Source organism: Bacillus rossius, chromosome 1 (assembly GCF_032445375.1).
Source record: "Bacillus rossius redtenbacheri isolate Brsri chromosome 1, Brsri_v3, whole genome shotgun sequence".
Classification (NCBI taxonomy): domain Eukaryota; kingdom Metazoa; phylum Arthropoda; class Insecta; order Phasmatodea; family Bacillidae; genus Bacillus; species Bacillus rossius.
In genome coordinates, this window is record NC_086330.1 from 94093904 (window position 1) to 94111806 (window position 17903).

The 17903-nt window shown below is 35.9% G+C and overlaps 1 protein-coding gene across 1 annotated transcript in view; it reads left to right on the top strand.

The window, feature by feature from the left end:
• The window catches only part of LOC134540221 (probable ATP-dependent RNA helicase DDX5), a 166396-nt gene that overhangs the window by 91010 nt on the left and 57483 nt on the right, over window positions 1-17903 (top strand). Inside the window, exon 7 of the mRNA XM_063382835.1 lies at window positions 8546-8718. Within this exon, the coding sequence (XP_063238905.1) occupies window positions 8546-8718 (173 nt within the window). The remainder of the gene's footprint in view (window positions 1-8545; window positions 8719-17903) is intronic.

Sequence of the window (17903 nt, forward strand, 5' to 3'; positions counted from 1 at the left end):
AGATGTAGAAAGCCGCTCACCCGAACAGTTCCGAATTTTTCCGATCGCAAGTAAAAAAAAGCACCATAATTAAAGGATTAAAATATTTTTATTTTACGGTCATTTAGTATTTAAAATAACGTCAACCTAACCTAAGATAACGTTTAACTTCGGAAGATTTCAGGTTGTGCTTGTGGTTTCTATTTGAACTGTAAGTTATCCATCCAATACAGCACAATGTTTTTAAAAGGCAATATCGCCACTATTCCAAAATGGCGCCGTTCTGGAAATGTTCAGTATTCACAATGAATGCAACACATTAGGTTCTGAAATTCAAAAAAAAATTTTTCTTGGAAGTAATTAATTGTTGGTTAGTTCAACATGCCAAAATTTTTAACTTTGCATGAACATGTAAAGGAATTAAAAAGTGATGGCTTTTTTATTTTTGATGAAGGCAGTAAAATTATGATGTGCAAGTATTGCGACAGTCGTGTGGAGTGGCTGCGAAAAACTTGATTCTTGTAACTGCAGTCTGATACTTCAGGCCAACCATATAAAGCATACTAGGGACATTGTTGTACATTTTAAATAAATTTTCAATATAAATATACCTATATATGTATATATTTTTAAAATTTATTGCAAGGTATATGCATTAAGTGGCTTTAATATAAATACATTATATATTATTTGCTAAGTTGATTAGTTTTAATATGCTATTCTAAAGTTAATAAAGTGTATATATGCATATTTGTATAGGAAATTCAATGGAAAAATAATTTTAAAAAATAATAATATTATTTGCCGGTAATTTTTTTGCCGATTTTTAACACCGCTTTTCAGTTTTTGTAACGAATTTTTATACCGCTTTTATCTGTTTATAATGACGAAATACCTCATTTTTATTCACCACTCTCAGGTGGCACTACTAATCGGTCAAAAAAATCGGCATGATCGGTACCACATTTCTGGCATCGGCATGATTGGCAAATGTGGTGATCGGCTCACCCCTAATTGTAATCGAATGAAGTGACTAATGATGTTGCTGTCAGTCAACACTGGTGTTGTTTGTATTTCATTATCCACAGTGACATAGTCTGTGAATGAAACAGCATCAAAATGCATGGAGGCTGATACTTCTTGTCATACTTCAGTGTCAATGTCATTGCTTTTGCATGTTCGTGCTGTAGTGTGGCTTTCATCCTGGTCTGATGAATTTGTAGTGAGCTCATCAGTAGAGACGGGAAAAAATGGTGTAATGATTTTTACGCGAATTTTCGCGAAATTATGCGAATATTGTGGTAAACAACAACAAAACATGAAAAATGGCCTTTCTCGCGAAAAACTACGAAAATTGGTTATGTACATTACCTTGGTAGATCGTTTCGCGAGGGAACAAATTAAAAAAAAAAAAAACTTGTCAGCCGACAAACGATGTATGCAAACTAGCCAATAATTTATGTTAAGTACTAAATAATACAACATTGGCCATACTAAGAACATAAAAAAATATTTTATTTCTGCAATTGAAATGTAAATATGTACGGCGGCCATCATGGCTTCAGTCAAGATTATGGCCAGCGAAGCGGTATATAGCCAGACTGCTTGACAATTGTGTTGCTAGCAATGCTCCAGTGAGAAAGCGTTCTAAACTACCAAAAACGTTACGTAAATAACGAGATTGAATTTTTTAAAAACAGAGTCCCAAGTGAAATAAAATTAATTAAAATTTTTAAATCGCAGTAGAACGTTTGATTCCAAAAGACACGGATATTGGAATATTAACCATACATTTGCGCAGTTGTAACACTTTTCGATATATCAATTAATTTAGTGATCAATCCACTATTTACTGCACGGAATAAAATCGATACGTCAAATTCGTGTTTACGTTCATAAACAATTATTTTTGGTGCTTATAGTGTGTTGTGTTATATTGTGGAGGTTGTATCATTGTTTTGTTTCTTGGATCGTTGTGCAGCATGAGGTAATATTGAGTTTGTTTTTTCTTTACCGCGATGCCAAAAATTAAAGCCACCCCCGAGTCGCGTGCAGCAGAGTTCAAATCTGAAGGGTTGTATACCTCAAACAAAATTTTGTTTTGCAAATGGTGTAATTGTAGAGTGGACCATGAAAGACGTGACACTGTTGTCAAACATGTGCAAGGCAAACATCACATTAAAGTAAGGCTAGGTAGTCCTGGTACCAGCAACAAACGCCTTGCAACACTGGAAGAGGTAGCTATAGTTGGAAAGAAGATGAAAGATGACAGGGAAAATTTCATTTTGGAAACCACAGAAGCATTTATTTCGGCGAACATACCACTTGAAAAGTTAGATGACAGTAAATTCCGTGACTGGATAAACAAAAATGTTAAGGGAGGTGGGGATATTCCTTCCGCTAGTTCCCTTCGTAGAACATATATCCCCAAATTAGGCGAAAAAATTGAAAATGACATTAAGAAAGAGTTTGAAGGTAAAGATATTTGTGTCCTTTGTGATGAAACAACTGACAAAGGTGGAAGATGTGTTTTCAACATTATCTTTAAGAAATTGGAACCAGCCAGTAACCAGACCACAAAGCTAGTTGCTTCCACTGTACTTGATGCTGCAAACTATGCAACATGTTCAAAAGCAATTTTGGATACTCTAGCAAAGTATGGAATTGAATTTGATTCAGTTAAGGCCATAGTGAGTGATTCTGCTCCTTATATGACAAAATATTTCAATAATCTGTCTGGTCTACTGGAACATGCAGTTCATTTGCAATGCTGGGCCCACAAGATGCACTTAGTGGGCAACACTTGGCAGACTTCACTAACACTGTTAAACAAAACAGTGGCAAAGATCAAGAAGGCATTTTTGAACAGCAGGAAAAGGAAACACCACTACTTATCCTACATATCAGAAAAGTATGGAATGTCCAGTGGAAAAGTAAAGGTGTTCCCCGAGCCAGTTTTAACGAGGTGGAATTCATGGTTCCGTTCCGTAGTTTACATTTGCAGCTATTTTGATGACATCATTGAGTTCTTTGCATCATCTGGTAATTCATCAGACTATGACAACAGCGGTATTACTTGGCTAAAGGAGAGGAGCTCTGCAGAACTGCTACAAATCAAAGTTGAGGCTAAATTTGTTTCAGAATACTGCAAGCCAATTGAAGAGCTAATAACTTTTCTTGAAGGTTATTATGCAACAGCACACATCCTGTGCTGTAAACTAAATGATATAGAGACAAAACCACAGTTGCTAAGCACTGGACAAATCGAGCAGTTCAGCCCTTGTATGGTTTTGCTTGAGCAGTTGTCTGCAGTTAAGAAAGCTGAGGAACTGTCATCACTTAAAGCAGCAGCAGTGAAGGCACATTCCAAACTTCAAGATTTGAGGTAAAATGATACTGCTGCAAAAATGTTTTTGAGCATGAGTGTTCTGCTTAATCCCAGAAACATTATGAAACAAATCCCAGAAAACAAACAGCTTCAGAAGGATATGAACAACATACCTTTTATCAAACAACTTGCCCTGCAAACCTTTTTAGAAGGTTTTCATGCCATGAGAAACACAATCGTAGAAGATCTAGGGAAGCCAGATTGTTCTGAAGTAGACATGGTGAATCTGCTGTGCTCATTGAAGGCTGACCATAGTGATTTTGCTTCAGGATGTTTGAAGGCAATATGGTTGCCTACCAGTAATGTGGACAGTGAGAGATCATTCTCCCAATACTCACTTGTAGTGAGCGACAGGCGCCGCAATCTTCTGCCAGCAAATGCAGAAATCTTGACAATGGTTAATTTTAATTAATGGTCAATGACTCAATGAGTGAAGTGCAGAACAGTTATAGGGATCATATAGGAGTTCTATGATTTTAATTAATGTATATTATTTTGTTCATTTTAGAGGTTATCGATACTGTCAATAATAATTATTGTAGTTTATGCTTAATGCATAAAGGTATTTTATTGAAAAATAGATAGTTTTTGAATTTAATTGACTACAGAAATTAATGATGGGAAATATTTAAGTTTTAAAGGCTTTTTTTGCGAGTAACCTAGTCATGTATGGGCTTTTTTTTTATAAAACCACAAAACACCGAAATCCTTAGTTTTTAAAACGAAATTAACAAAAATATAAAACCATATTTTCCTGTCCCTACTCATCAGCATTACAGTTTACAATGCCAGACTTTTTCCAGCAGTTGGCAATAGTTTCTTGTTGAACATTCCACCATCCACCTGTGATCTTCTCAATTGCCTGACGAACATTGATGTTGGTGAGCACTTTCAACCAAATGTTGATGATCAACCACTCAACAAGACATTTTCAAGAATGTACCTTGGCATTCTGAATAATTAGAGGCACGATTATATGGTATAGCGTGATAAAACGAAATAACACCGAAAACCGCTTGAAAACACGAAATAAAATGAAATTGTGCGAAATCCACGATATGTCACTAAATTTCGTCTATCCTGATTATTTACGTTTTTTTCCCATTCTGTAAGGACAATTCACTATCTTCAGCACAATAAAATATTTCTGACAGTAACTAGCAGCCATATATATATATTATATGCAACGGTGATTCATTATAGATTTTAAAATTAAGTCTCGGAATTAACGTAATATTTTCTTGAAACGGTAATCTTGTGTACCATAATAATTTAAGATGTTGATAACTATGATACAATGGCCGTCGTTCACTTTCTGTAAATACAAAAATAACAAACGTCCAAAATATGTTTTTCTGAGATTACGTTTTTAATCATTAAAATATTACACACTAAAACGCATTGCTTTTACTGTTTATTTAAAATAAAGTACGTAGGGTACGAAAATAAAATTAACCCTGCTTAACGTAACGATTGTAATAAATAGTACATGTTTATGTCGGTATTAATTTTCACGTACGTATGTTGGTATTCGGTATGCGTTTGTATTCGCATCTATTCTCCATTGTTTTGATCTTTCCAGCACGGCAAGTTTTTGCGTATTAAGAGGTTAAATTCTTCCTATGTGATTAAAAATGTTTGATAATGCCTAAAACAAAGGTTTCTGCCAGTGACCGATCGAAAGAATTTTCCAGCGAAGGATTTTATTTCAGTGATAAAATTTTAATGTGCAAATTCTGTAACTGCAGGCTAGACTACGAGAGACGCGATACGCTTGTGAAACATGTCGCGAGTGAGATACATAAGCGTTTGAAGCAAAACTCATCTGTTAAACGACATCCTTGTCTAAGAGTCTTTAATGCCATTAATTTGCTGTTCAACCCAAGAAATGTGAGTAGGGTTATCATAGAAGATGCAAACCTACAGAAGTCTCTGCAGAACTTGCCTTCTGTTTTCCATCTTCCCATTGATACATTCATACAAGGCTATGTTGCGTTCAAAAAAATAATTGAGGATGAACTTTCATTGCCAGAAACAAGCCAAATTGATGTTGCAAAGATACTTTGCTCCCTTAAAGGGGACTACAGTGAATTTGCTCAAGCCAGTTCTGGATCCCAACATCAAATGTTGATGCAGAACATTCATTTTCCAGGTAATCGCTGGTAGTTAGTGACAGAAGACAACGTCTCACTCTAGAAAATGCGGAAAATTTAACTATGATAGCATTTCAATAAAACCGTCTTAATAGTAACTTTGGAAGTGCTTAATTGTGTAATTTTGTAGTGTATGTGATTGTAATTAAGTCGTGAAATTTTTAGTAGTTATTTAAAAGTTTGAATTTATGAATTTGCAAATGAACTTAATTATCTATGAATTTGCAAATGAACTTAATTGTAATTGGATCATGAGGTTTTAGTGTATATTAATATTTGTTTTAATAAATTTGCATGTCGTACAGAAAAGCAAGAAAATTCTGCCCTGGGTATTTTGAGCAAAAAAATAAAACCATATAACACCGAAATCTTTATTTCTTTACACCGAAATTCGTCTTAAAATAACACCACAAAATCTTGACTCTATGAATAATGCTTTGATCAAGGGGCTGCAACTGAGATGCGCAGTGCGGCAGAAACATCAGTTTGATGTTTTCCAGTCGAACATCAACACTGTGTGCTGCGCAGTTGTCTATTAATAAAATAATTTTTCTCCCTTCTTTTTTCATATCATCGGTTTGCACCAGCCAATTTGAGAAGAGTTCTCTCTTCATCCATTAACGGGTGTTACTAGCATAATTGGTAGGAAGACAAAATCCCTTGAAGCACCTGGAAGTCTTGTGTTTACCAATGATTAATGGCCTCAAGTTTTTTGTTCCTGTGACATTGCAACAAAACAACACGGACAACCTTTCCTTTGCTTTTTATTAGTGCTGAGTCAATTCCTGTTTTTTCCCGGTTCTCGGTTCGGTACCGGTTCTCGGTTCTCAGTCCTTGGTTCTGACTTAAACAATAAAATAAATATTATTCACACATTATTTATGAGGTGTTTTAAGTAATAAACTATTTATTGTTTTAGCTAAAAAAAAAAAAAAAAAAAAAGCACTAAAAAGGCTGTATCCAGACTTACATCTTCAACAATTTACCGTAATCACTCGCGTAATGTCCGCAGTAATTTGACCACATTTTTGGCCAAAAAAATGGGGTGCAGACATTATGCTAGGAAAAATACAAAAATACAAAATTTTGTTTCTTAATTATTACTAAAAAGGCACAAAACGTATCTAAAATCAATTTGTATTTCACTAGCTAGGTATTTTAAAAGAATATTGCTGCGGGATTGCTCGCAAACAACCCGGCTTAGACCATGTTTACTTTGCTGTAATTGCCACCGGTAACTGTCTCGCACCCGCCGGAACATTAAAAAAAATTAAGCGCTACACTGAAATAAGTATGGTTACGTGTGCCTTATTAATGTGATTAATATGTGATGGATTAAAACGGCTATTAACGGCACGGCTGCAATATTTTAGCCGTACCATATCCTTACGTGCGGCGCGTAGGGAACCAGCGAGCTGGCAACAGCGCAGTGACTCACCAGTTCCACATCTGCTGCGCACTGTACTCCCCCCCTCCCGTCAATCTGATGGCCTTCGTGACGTAGAGAAGGAGGAAGGGGAAGGAAACATTTAGAGCGTGAGAATGGCCAAGGGAGGGATTCCAACCAAATGTAAACGAAGAGGGGTTCTGTTCTGTCCTGACACGTAAAACAGGGTACACACTAATTAAAGTTGATGTTTCTTTTACGCTGCGCTGCGTGTCTTACCTCAACAGAAAACAAGACTGATCCACGCCGTGTTGCATTTGTTGACTGCACCTGTTCTTTTATTTTCCGCCACTGACGAACACTTTTTTCGTGCACTTCAAACTCCCTTTCAGCAGCCCTGTTCCCATGCTCTTCAGCATAACGAACAACTCTTAATTTAAACCGCGCAGTGAAGGATTTTCCTTCTCCTGAGATGAAGCAGCACGAATGATGACATTTTTAAATGCCTCTTGAAGTGTCACTTGTTTTGGTTAAGTGTTAAGTGTTTTCGTTTTTTTTCGCTACCACCCATCTTCATATCGGAATGCCTTTTTGCCATTGCCGGCTTCAAATATGGCAACACGTTCACGTAACAACACTGTTAACTACTAAACTTGATAAAACAACTCCTATCGTAGCCAAGCAGCATGCTGTAACTGGCGCTAGTTTGCCGGACAAACGGTAAACACAGCGCCTCGGTGTTGCCAAATTGCATGCTGCCTTGCTGACGCAGTGCTGCCAAGTCACTCGCTCGCACTAGTCACGCGATCGCGACTTGAGTTTGCCACACAACTGCGAACAATATCGCAGACGTTGAAGTTTAGAAAAAAAATTCAGATTTTAGAGCTGTTCGGGTTTTGGAATTTCGGATAAAGGATGGTGCACCTGTACCTGTTTTTTTTATTCATATAAAAATCACAATATCTTTCGGACAACAGAACACAAAAAAAAATTTAAGTGTACTTCCTGAAAGAAATAAATCACGGAGCTATCGCCCGACCATGGCCTGCTTGGCCCGGTGTTCAAAGAACGACCGCCCAGCACGGTGCCCGGACAATGACTAACTTTACAGCCTTCCTTCCCTTTGTGCGGGCAGTAACCGGGGCTCCTTGACGTAATTCTCGGCCAATTATGACGCATGGCAACAGAAACTTACACGAAATTCTTACTTCTGTTCTCATGACGCAGAAATTTTCTCTCTCACACACACTCCCGTGACAGCGACTCAAACGCCTAGCGTGTAAAACAAAGCCTTGGTCGTGGAAATAACGAAGGAGAATTACTTCAACATGCCTTCCCACACGAAGCCAGCAAAAAAAAAATTACGTTAAAAATAAACTTATGCATTTTAAAAACAAAAACATTAAACCCGGTGAATTACGTATACGCACTTTTTTCATATAATTGGCATTACTGATGGGTGTGATTTGAGGTTGGCAGCTCTGCTAAACACATTCCCCAATTTTAATTGACGAGTGCTGCTATCTTCATGTTGAGGTCAGAAACTTTTCTGACAACCCTCGTATGTATGTAGTGTTAAAGTTTTGTGATGCGTGAAATTAATTTGAGAATGTTGATGAGAGATGGGTCTGTGTGCAGCCGGACAGACAGGTGTTAATGTGGTCGGCGACGTGGCCGAAGGAAGTACGCAACCTGGCGGAGGAGTTCCTCACCGACTACATCCAGATCAACATTGGCTCGCTGCAGCTGGCGGCCAACCACAACATTCTGCAGATAGTTGACGTGTGCCAGGAGTATGAGAAAGAGAGCAAGTGAGTTTCTTGTCAGCCTTTATGGCCATTTACTATGGGTTATTATTAGGGGTGTGCGGGAAAGGAAATTTAGCCTGGGGAAAATTTCGGGAGGGAATATCAAATTTCACTTGGGAAATCGGGGAAAATCGAGGGGGGAAAAATAATAAGCTATGTAGGATGCCAGTAGGTATTTTTATGTCTTCAATGGGAAGCCTTCATTTTACAGACGAGAGAGCCACACCCGAAGTTCCCCGAAGTTCATGCTCGTTTTTACCACAACAGGTGTATTTATTTGGGATGTAGCTTACTCGTACATCATACGCTGTTCTATCTCATTGTATAAACCGGTGTGGCATTAAATTTTGCGGTCGATTAGGATAGGTTAGCTACATTATAAATACTTTTAAAACATTGTGGATGGTTGGTTATATTAGGTAAGTATAGCTACATTAAAAATACTGTAAAATATTTTATGGTTGCTTAGCAAATAACTTTTTAATATGTAGCTATCCAGCGCTAGGAAACCGTTTACATGATTTCACAGTATCTTTAATGTAGCTATCCTAACCAAATCAATCGTCCACAATGTTTTAAAGTATTTTTAATGTAGCTAACCTAACCTAACTGACCATTAGTTATCATGAGTTGTCCAAAATAAACATTCACGGACACACGGCAAACGAAAAATATGGTGGCGTACAAATAAATACCGTTGCCTTGTTTATGGTCTTTCCTTTGATCAACACCGCCATATTTATTAACAATGAACAAAATGCACGATCGGGCGTTTGGCTCTCTCGTCTGTGAAAAGAAGGCTTCCCATCTTAATCCGTTGTTTTGATGGACCTGGTTGTGAAGAATTTGCCGTAACGGGCCGTGAATTTAACAATTCTTGCCGTGTCTCATATTCCAACTTTACAGTTGGATGTTGAGTCAAGTGCCTTATGAGACCCGATGTGCTGCCGTAGCTTGTTTTCAGAGTTTTATTGCATGTCTTACTTTTAGCACTATGTTTATCATTGCTTCTAGCAAAGTAGTTCCAAATACAGTAAATGTCCGTTATAACGTAAGTTTATAACGGCGCCAAAAGTTTGTTATAGCGAATTTTCGTTATAGCCAAAATATAAAAAAATTCTTATTTTTGTAGCATTTGAAAATATATTATTTTCTTGCTTGTTTTTGCTATTGAAATTCACAACAAAAGTAAAGGAAATATACATAAAACTTACTAAAATAACATTTTTAAGCTATATCAGCACTTGCCGACTACGAAATATGAGACCGCGTGGCCGTGATAAGGCCGTCACGCACATTGTGGCTAAGCGCACAGCTGTTTGTTTACATGTAGACAGGCGGGCGGGGTCACGCAAGGTCATGCCGGCCGCTTCCTGTTGTTTTGACCGCAGCTGGTTTGCTGGAGACGTGCGCTAAGCTGCTGATATCTGGTGCATATCTGCGGAGTTTTGATACAAAAAAAAATTTAAAAATCTCTAATTACGTTGGACAACCATAAAAATTATATAAAATAATTTTTCCGACAATTGGTCAGTAACACAAAAATAATCACTCGTACAGACCCTTGGAAAATAACACAAAATTAAAAATCACTTTTTAAAAAACTAATCAATTTTCGTTTTCCATGATTTCACTAGACTTTCGGACAAAATAAACGACTGGACCTCTTGGAAGTTCATCAAATCATTCGTCAAAGCATTTGTATGAAAAACAACTGATTGTGTCAAGTGCTTCTATCATTAACGTTTTCGACGGAACAGATGCGTCACATGGTTCGTCGTCATTGTCATCTTCAGACGCCGCTTCGTTTTGATTAGAAGAGACGAGCTCGACAAGTTCCGTGTTCGTCAACTCCCCGCACACTTACGATGCAAGTGTGAGACGAGTTATGTTCATTTACGGGCTACAGTCGGCGTGATTCTAAATATGTAAATAATGCTCGCAGCGTGGCCCTGTCAAGCTTTCGTCGCCGCGAGACAAGCTATGCTCGCTGTGGGGCCCCACCTTGTGCAGTGTTGCCAAGACGGCCACATCATGCGCGTTGTTTCATTTCCCAGACGCGTGGAACTGTGCGAAATTTTTTTTTTTTACCAAGGAAATTGTAGATGTTTTCTCATTGTTTTAGAGCAAAATTACAGGTGTGTAATCTATCGCTATAGCAAAAATGAGCCCACGCTGCATTCGTTTTTTCCGAAATATTTATCCTACGCAGCATATGCAAAACTGACGGTGCCGATGGCGATTATCGTTATAGCTGACTTTACGTTATAGACCGTATTCGATACAACGGACTTTCAATGTACGCGTCTTTTCTTCAGCCATGTTTACTAAACAAAAGAACCAGCATGTAACGTAAACTAAATGACAAAATATATTACCATAATTTTGTATTACTACGTGCCCATGTAAAATTCCCCTAATATTGTGGACCTCAAATAAACATCAGAAAAGTAAATTATTCAATTTAATCTTATTTTCACAATTTACCTGTCAGGAAAAAAAACTGATGGTGCTGCCATCTCGTGTGGGGTATAGCGTAACCCCGCCTCTAAGTGACGCCCTGGCCAATCGCAGCTGTCCCTGATAATACTTCACTGTTTTTGTCTTTATTTTTTGATGAAACAATTTTAGACGTAATACGATTTCATTCCGGAAACAAACATTAATACAAATATAAAATTACGAAATATACAATATACACGTGATTTGCCAATAATGCGGCAAACTATTAAAGTAATGTCTCATTCAGCATTGCGTTTCAGTCCGACAGCTTATTTAAGTAAGTTATGTAAGTTTAGAAGATCGTGATGTATATCATTTTCCGGGATTTTTTTCCCCATGGATATACGTTTCCTTTAAAACATAATTTCATTAATAAACGTGCTATCTTTATTAAACTGTAAAGCAATCTCTTTATTTTTCCTTTTATTGTAGGCCAAACGGGCCGTTGTCACAAACATAATTTTATTCCCGAAAATACCGGGAAAAATATTATTCCCGAAAATACCGGGAAAAATATTATTCCCTCCCGAAGGGAAAAAAAGCAATGCACTCCCGAAACTTTTCCCGAAATTCGGGATCCTGCACACCACTAAATTTAATACATGGTTTTACATCAACTCTAAGCACTAAAACACATACTGCTTATTTTCTACAAAAAAAATCTATACACGGCAACTGATTAGGAATCACTTGAGTTTTTTTTATAAAGCCTTGATTGTATAAATATATTGTTGGATGAATTAACTAAACTAGGAATACTATAAAATGCACTAAAATAGAAGAGTTTGATCTTAATGACATAAAGCATAATCTATCTATTTAGCACAGCCTGTATAATTGATTCCTCAATGTCAAGACTAAAATTTAAAAAACTGCGAAAGAAGCAGTATAAAATAACTATCTCATTATCTTTGCGGGTGACTCAAACATCATACAAACAAAATGAAATATTCTTAAACGCAAGAAAGCATATTTTAAACACTGTAAATAACTTAGATTTTAAATAAAAGGATAATAATTAGGGGTGTGCGGGAATAGGTTTTTGTACTGCGGGAAATTTTCGGGAAAAATAAATTATTCCCGCGGGAAACGGGACGGGAAAATTAAAAAAAAGCAAATTTTTAATTATAATATAAGAAGATGGTCATTTAAACGTTTCTTGCAAAGTTAGTTGTTTTTTTTTTTTTGCTGCTATTTCTTTTGTCTGCTTCACTTGCCCTTTTTTCAGCAGTGACTTCATATTTTTTAGCATCCTCAAATTCTTTTTTTATAGCCAGACGTGGTACCATGCTCGCATCTCAAAAATTTTTTCACATGAGACACACTTTGCCAGGGATTTACTGTCTGTCAGACGTTCAAAATACTTCCAAACACTTTTAGGTTTACAAGTAACGAGCTCATCGGTTGCGACATCCATTATTTGTAGGCTGCTAGTTTGTTTTAATATACAACGGCATCGAAAATAGGAACAGATACTTTGCACAAGCCTTAATAACGTAACGTCAGCCGACAAAACCAGCCAAACTAAACAGTAAACAATTATTTTTTTCTCCCAAAGCAAAATCATAGATGTTTAGATACTCGTGAGCAGTGGTGTAAAACTACGTGATTTCATATTTTTCAAAGTGCCAATACAGTTCTCTACATCGCCACTGCTATCAAGTAATGAGAACAGTTACGCTTCGTTATGAACGCAAGTCTAGTATTTCTTATATCTTTGGCGAAAAGGTTGGATTGGCAAGTGTTTTGTTTGTGTCTAAGGACACACCACACATAGTCCAATCAAATTAGGCAAAAATGAAGGCAAACCCGGACATTAAAAATAACAAACCGGGACTACTGGGAAAATGTCGAGGACACTTTCCGCTGCATCCATACAAAAATCCCAAAAATTCCGGTTGCGGGTTTTCCGCCATTTTGAAAAATACTGTCGCCATTTTGAATTTTCACATATATTTACTAAAAAAAATCGTAGCAACTAAACGGTTTCACTTTTCGGGATGTTTTTTTTTTTCCTACATACTTCCTATAAATTTATCTTTCCATAAATGTTACTATACACATAATTTCTTTACCTGATGTTTGCGTTTCGTTGTTTAAAGTATAGCCGTTAATCGTTGTTTTTACTTTAAGCTGAAAAACTTAAGAATTTACATCAAAACGGTAGATCTCATTCAAAAACGTTTCAAACAAAAGTTGTAGAGCATAGAAAAAACTTACAAAAACAATTTTAATATATAACATACGCAAATAATTATCCTTTTAGAAAGTGTTTCTCTGCGCGGTGGCGTTAGCTTACAAGGGAATTAAATACACAGCATATTGCATCAGAATTTTTATCCTAAATTTGAAACATCAAAGTGTATTTCTTCATGCAATGTTATCCTAAGTCTCGTCAATAAAGTAGTATAAAATTACTATTGTCGAACTCTGCCCTCGCTTTTTTTAATAACCAATAATATACTCTGAAATACATTTTTATGTTATGAGATATAAAACTCGTGAACTGATTTTTTTTTTTAATTTATTTCAAAATGTATAATTTTTATTTATTTCCACTGTACCACAGAAAGTACAGTTTTAATGTCAATATAATATGTCCAGTTCCATCTGTAAAAAAAAAAAATATTTTACTGGTCAGCATGTTTTCTGTTATTTACATAAGTACACTGCAAGTCTTATTAATAAATAGTAAAAACTATTAAGCATTAAAACAAAATTTTAATGAATGCCGTTGACATGTTAATTATGTGTAAATGCAAATGGTCACCAAACAATTTTATGAAAGTCACTTTGTACAACATATTGAAATTGTCACAATTGTTTAAAAGTCATTGCATCCTTCAAGACTGACATATTTTGTGGTTTGTATAAATGTTTTTTGCAGGTGTTTCCTCGGAATTAAATTTCATATAAATATTAAGGAATTAACAAACAATTATATACTGAATGGTAAACATGATTCATTATTATCAGAAGCGAAGAAATTGAAATTAAACATATGAAAGCAAAGAAAATTCACACTCAATTGTGTCCTATCAAATTTTAATCATCAGAAAGTAAATTATTAATTTAATGCACTTTGCACATCAATGTCAGCAACTTCTTCTTCTTTACCAAATTCACAGTTGGTGCTTATAAAAGGACTATTGCTACAGCCATGTCCAGAACATTGAGCACACATACCAGAACATTCAAGTACACTTCGTTTGCACTCACAGTTTTTTCCACATGAAATTTTGCAGTTGCACATTAAAAGTTTCATGAGGTTGTCTGGAGCAGGTTTTTGTAGTGTTGGAACTGGAAGGAGCCTATTGTTGTTAAGCATCCAGCCCCATTCTGTGGGCGACAGATCCACATGTTTCCACTGCTGCACTTGTAAATAAACGCGCAGGGAATGCTGGCGTGCTGCTGCCGTTGTGGGCGGGAGTTTTGCTAAGTTAAATCTACCACTGACTTGCTGCTTGTCCACAGTCTTAAGGTAAAGGTGATGTCTTGCTGTGTCGAGATCAGATTGTCCCTTAGCGCCTACATTGCTATAAAAAATTTATCTCCGGCATCTGCAACTGAATCTTTGGATGATGATGAACCATTAAAGACTTCAATTTGACTTTGAAGCAAATCATTATCAAAAAGCAGTTTGTATGCATTCTTTTTCCCTTTGTTGAAAGGAGCAGAAGTGGTATCGCACTCTGTAAATGCATGAAGGAACAACGTGTATTTCTTCATGTTCCCTAAACTGGCTTGCAGCTTCTGACTGCTATATGCGATCTGGTTTTGTTTTCGTACCAGGTATCAACATATGTGTGTCAGCTGTTGCATGCGTGATCAACAAGACTATCAGATCAGTATCTTCTCCAACAAGCACAGATGGACCTGACAATGCTAACTCTGTAGCTTTGGTAACAATAGCCGTATCTGCATCTCCATCTACTTCGTAAACATTGCACCCAGCTTTTTGGAGATGTTTTTTCATAAGTTTGAAGAATCCATCTTTGTTAGTCTTGTTTGACAGAAAGTCTTGTTGTGAACACTGCACATGAATATTGTCTTCGACACTTACTTTTACTGGATTTCTATTTGTTTTGTCTGCGTAGATGCTCAACATCTTTTGTGCTGGGCCCTGCTTGATATCCGTCGAATACGATGTACCAGTGAACATAATGGTCCTCAACATATTTAACATACTGCTGACATATCTGCTTGAATGTTGCTGGACGAAGCCAAACAACTTTGTGCAGTAAATGGCCACCATCAATTGTATATACTGCATTATCTGGAAGAGACAACTGATTTGACGACAATTCATCAAGGACATGTACAAGAGACGACTTCGTGCCCTTACGAATAGATACATAATCAAACAGCGATGGTGGCTGAGCAGCCAGTTCGTATGCTAAGAAGGATGCCAGCTCTTCGTCACTTCTTACAAGGCACAGCATTATGTGGAAAAGTTGGTTTGGGTTGATCACAATTTCTTCATTGTGTACTCTTACAGCTTTACTTGCATTTTCTAAACACTTCACCTTGTCTGTGCGTCGGTAGTGAACTTCAGAAAAAACATTTGCCTACAGTGTTCTTAAGATTTGATTGGCCAACTTCCCAAGCTTTGTCACAGTTTAAAGATTTGTCTCCAATCACCCCACTGGAAAGAGAAGTTAGGTCATCTGAGAGTCTTTGAAAGGGATTGTGTTCATGAAGCCAATTTATGAATGACTTAATGTCAGATCTATCTCAATCCAGGTATAAGGCAAAACAAATAGTTCGGGTTAAAAAATTACATGCAGAGTGCCACAAACAAGTTTCATAATATTAGTTGATGGGGATTACGATAACATTTTATAAATAAAAACGCTTTAATGTTTAAAATTTAGGATAAAAATTCTGCTGCAATATGTTGTGTATTTACTTCCCTTGTAAGCTAACGCCACCGCGCAGAGAAACACTTTCTACAAGGCTAATTATTTGCGTATGTTATATGTTAAAATTGTTTTCAATAGTTTTTTTTTATGCTCTACAACTTTTGTTTGAAACGTTTTTGAATGCGATCTACCGTTTTGGTGTAAATTCTTAAGTTTTTCAGCTTAAAGTAAAAACAACGATTAACGGCTATACTTTAAACAACGAAACGCAAACATCAGGTAAAGAAATTATGTGTATAGTAACATTTATGGAAAGATAAATTTATAGGAAGTATGTAGGGGAAAAAAAATCCCGAAAAGTGAAACCGTTTAGTTGCTACGATTTTTTTAGTAAATATATGTGAAAATTCAAAATGGCGACAGTATTTTTCAAAATGGCGGAAAACCCGCAACTGGATTTTTTGGGATTTTTGTATGGACGCAAAGGAAGGTGTCCTCGACATTTTCCCAGTGGTCCCGGTTTGTTATTTTAAATGTCCACCTTTACGCCTAATTTGACTGGACTAACAGTGATTTTAGGTTAAGTATTCGATGGTGACAGCAATAACGTTATATAACTGACTATTCACGTATCTTGCAAATTTGTACCCTTGAAGAAATATATTTATGAACGCATACAATATTTAAGGTACTCCATGTACGTTTTTTATATTCCAATTAGATATGTGTAAACGTTTATCATAATTCACTGCACACCACAGCTGTCGCTACGATCGGCATACGTTTAAAAGATGTTTTGCGTTTAAATAGTACGGAAACCCTTCAAAAATGTATGAATCCATAAAAAATATTTTTGTAAAAACAGTTTGAATTGATAGAAAACATTTTAACATGATTAGTAAACATTTGTAAATTTTTTAACAATTTCCCGAAAAATTCGGGAGTAATAAAATTCCCGCCCGGCATTTCGGGAAGCCTATTTTCCCGACTTTTTTCCCCGAAGCGTCGGGATCCCGCACACCCCTAATAATAATCAGTCTGTAAAATTTAGTTTTAACGATGAGTTGGAAACAGAACATCAAACATATATCATAGGTGTTACTGCCAACAGAGAACTCTCACAAACAATACAATTCCTTTCTGCGCAACCTGCAAGCTCCGGTACCTTCTGTAAATATATATATATATATATATATATATATATATATATATATATATATATATATATATATATATATATATATATATATATATATATATATATATATATATATATATGTAAAACTTTTCCGGAAGTCGTACCATGGTAATGACTGAAATATGTAGCCTTACTTCTAAATCTAATTATCTAGAGAACAAATTGTATTACATTATTTTCATGATTTAAACATTAACAAAATTAACACCTACATACGAACAGAAGTTTGCTCCTATTTATTAATTTTTTTAGTTACGTGATAATTTTTTTGAGTTATAAAGAAATCCAACTTGAACATTAAAAAAGAATGGCTTTTAATGAACAAACCAACTCATTCATTATAGATAACTGTTCAAACCATTTAAGATTCATCCTGTTACATAAATTTTTATATTTATATACATCTAATGTATAAACAAATCTGAAAAAAAGGCAATAAATTCAGATTGACTTCATTATCGAACTAGAATAAAACACAAAATACATTACCAAATATATTGCGTAAGTGTTTCTGCAATGGAGTTAAATTTTAAAATTGACTTTATTATTTCAAAAAAATATGTAATTTCAAACTCCAAGCAAATGTAAGAACACGTCTTCTAGATTTAATGGAAGATTATAATGCA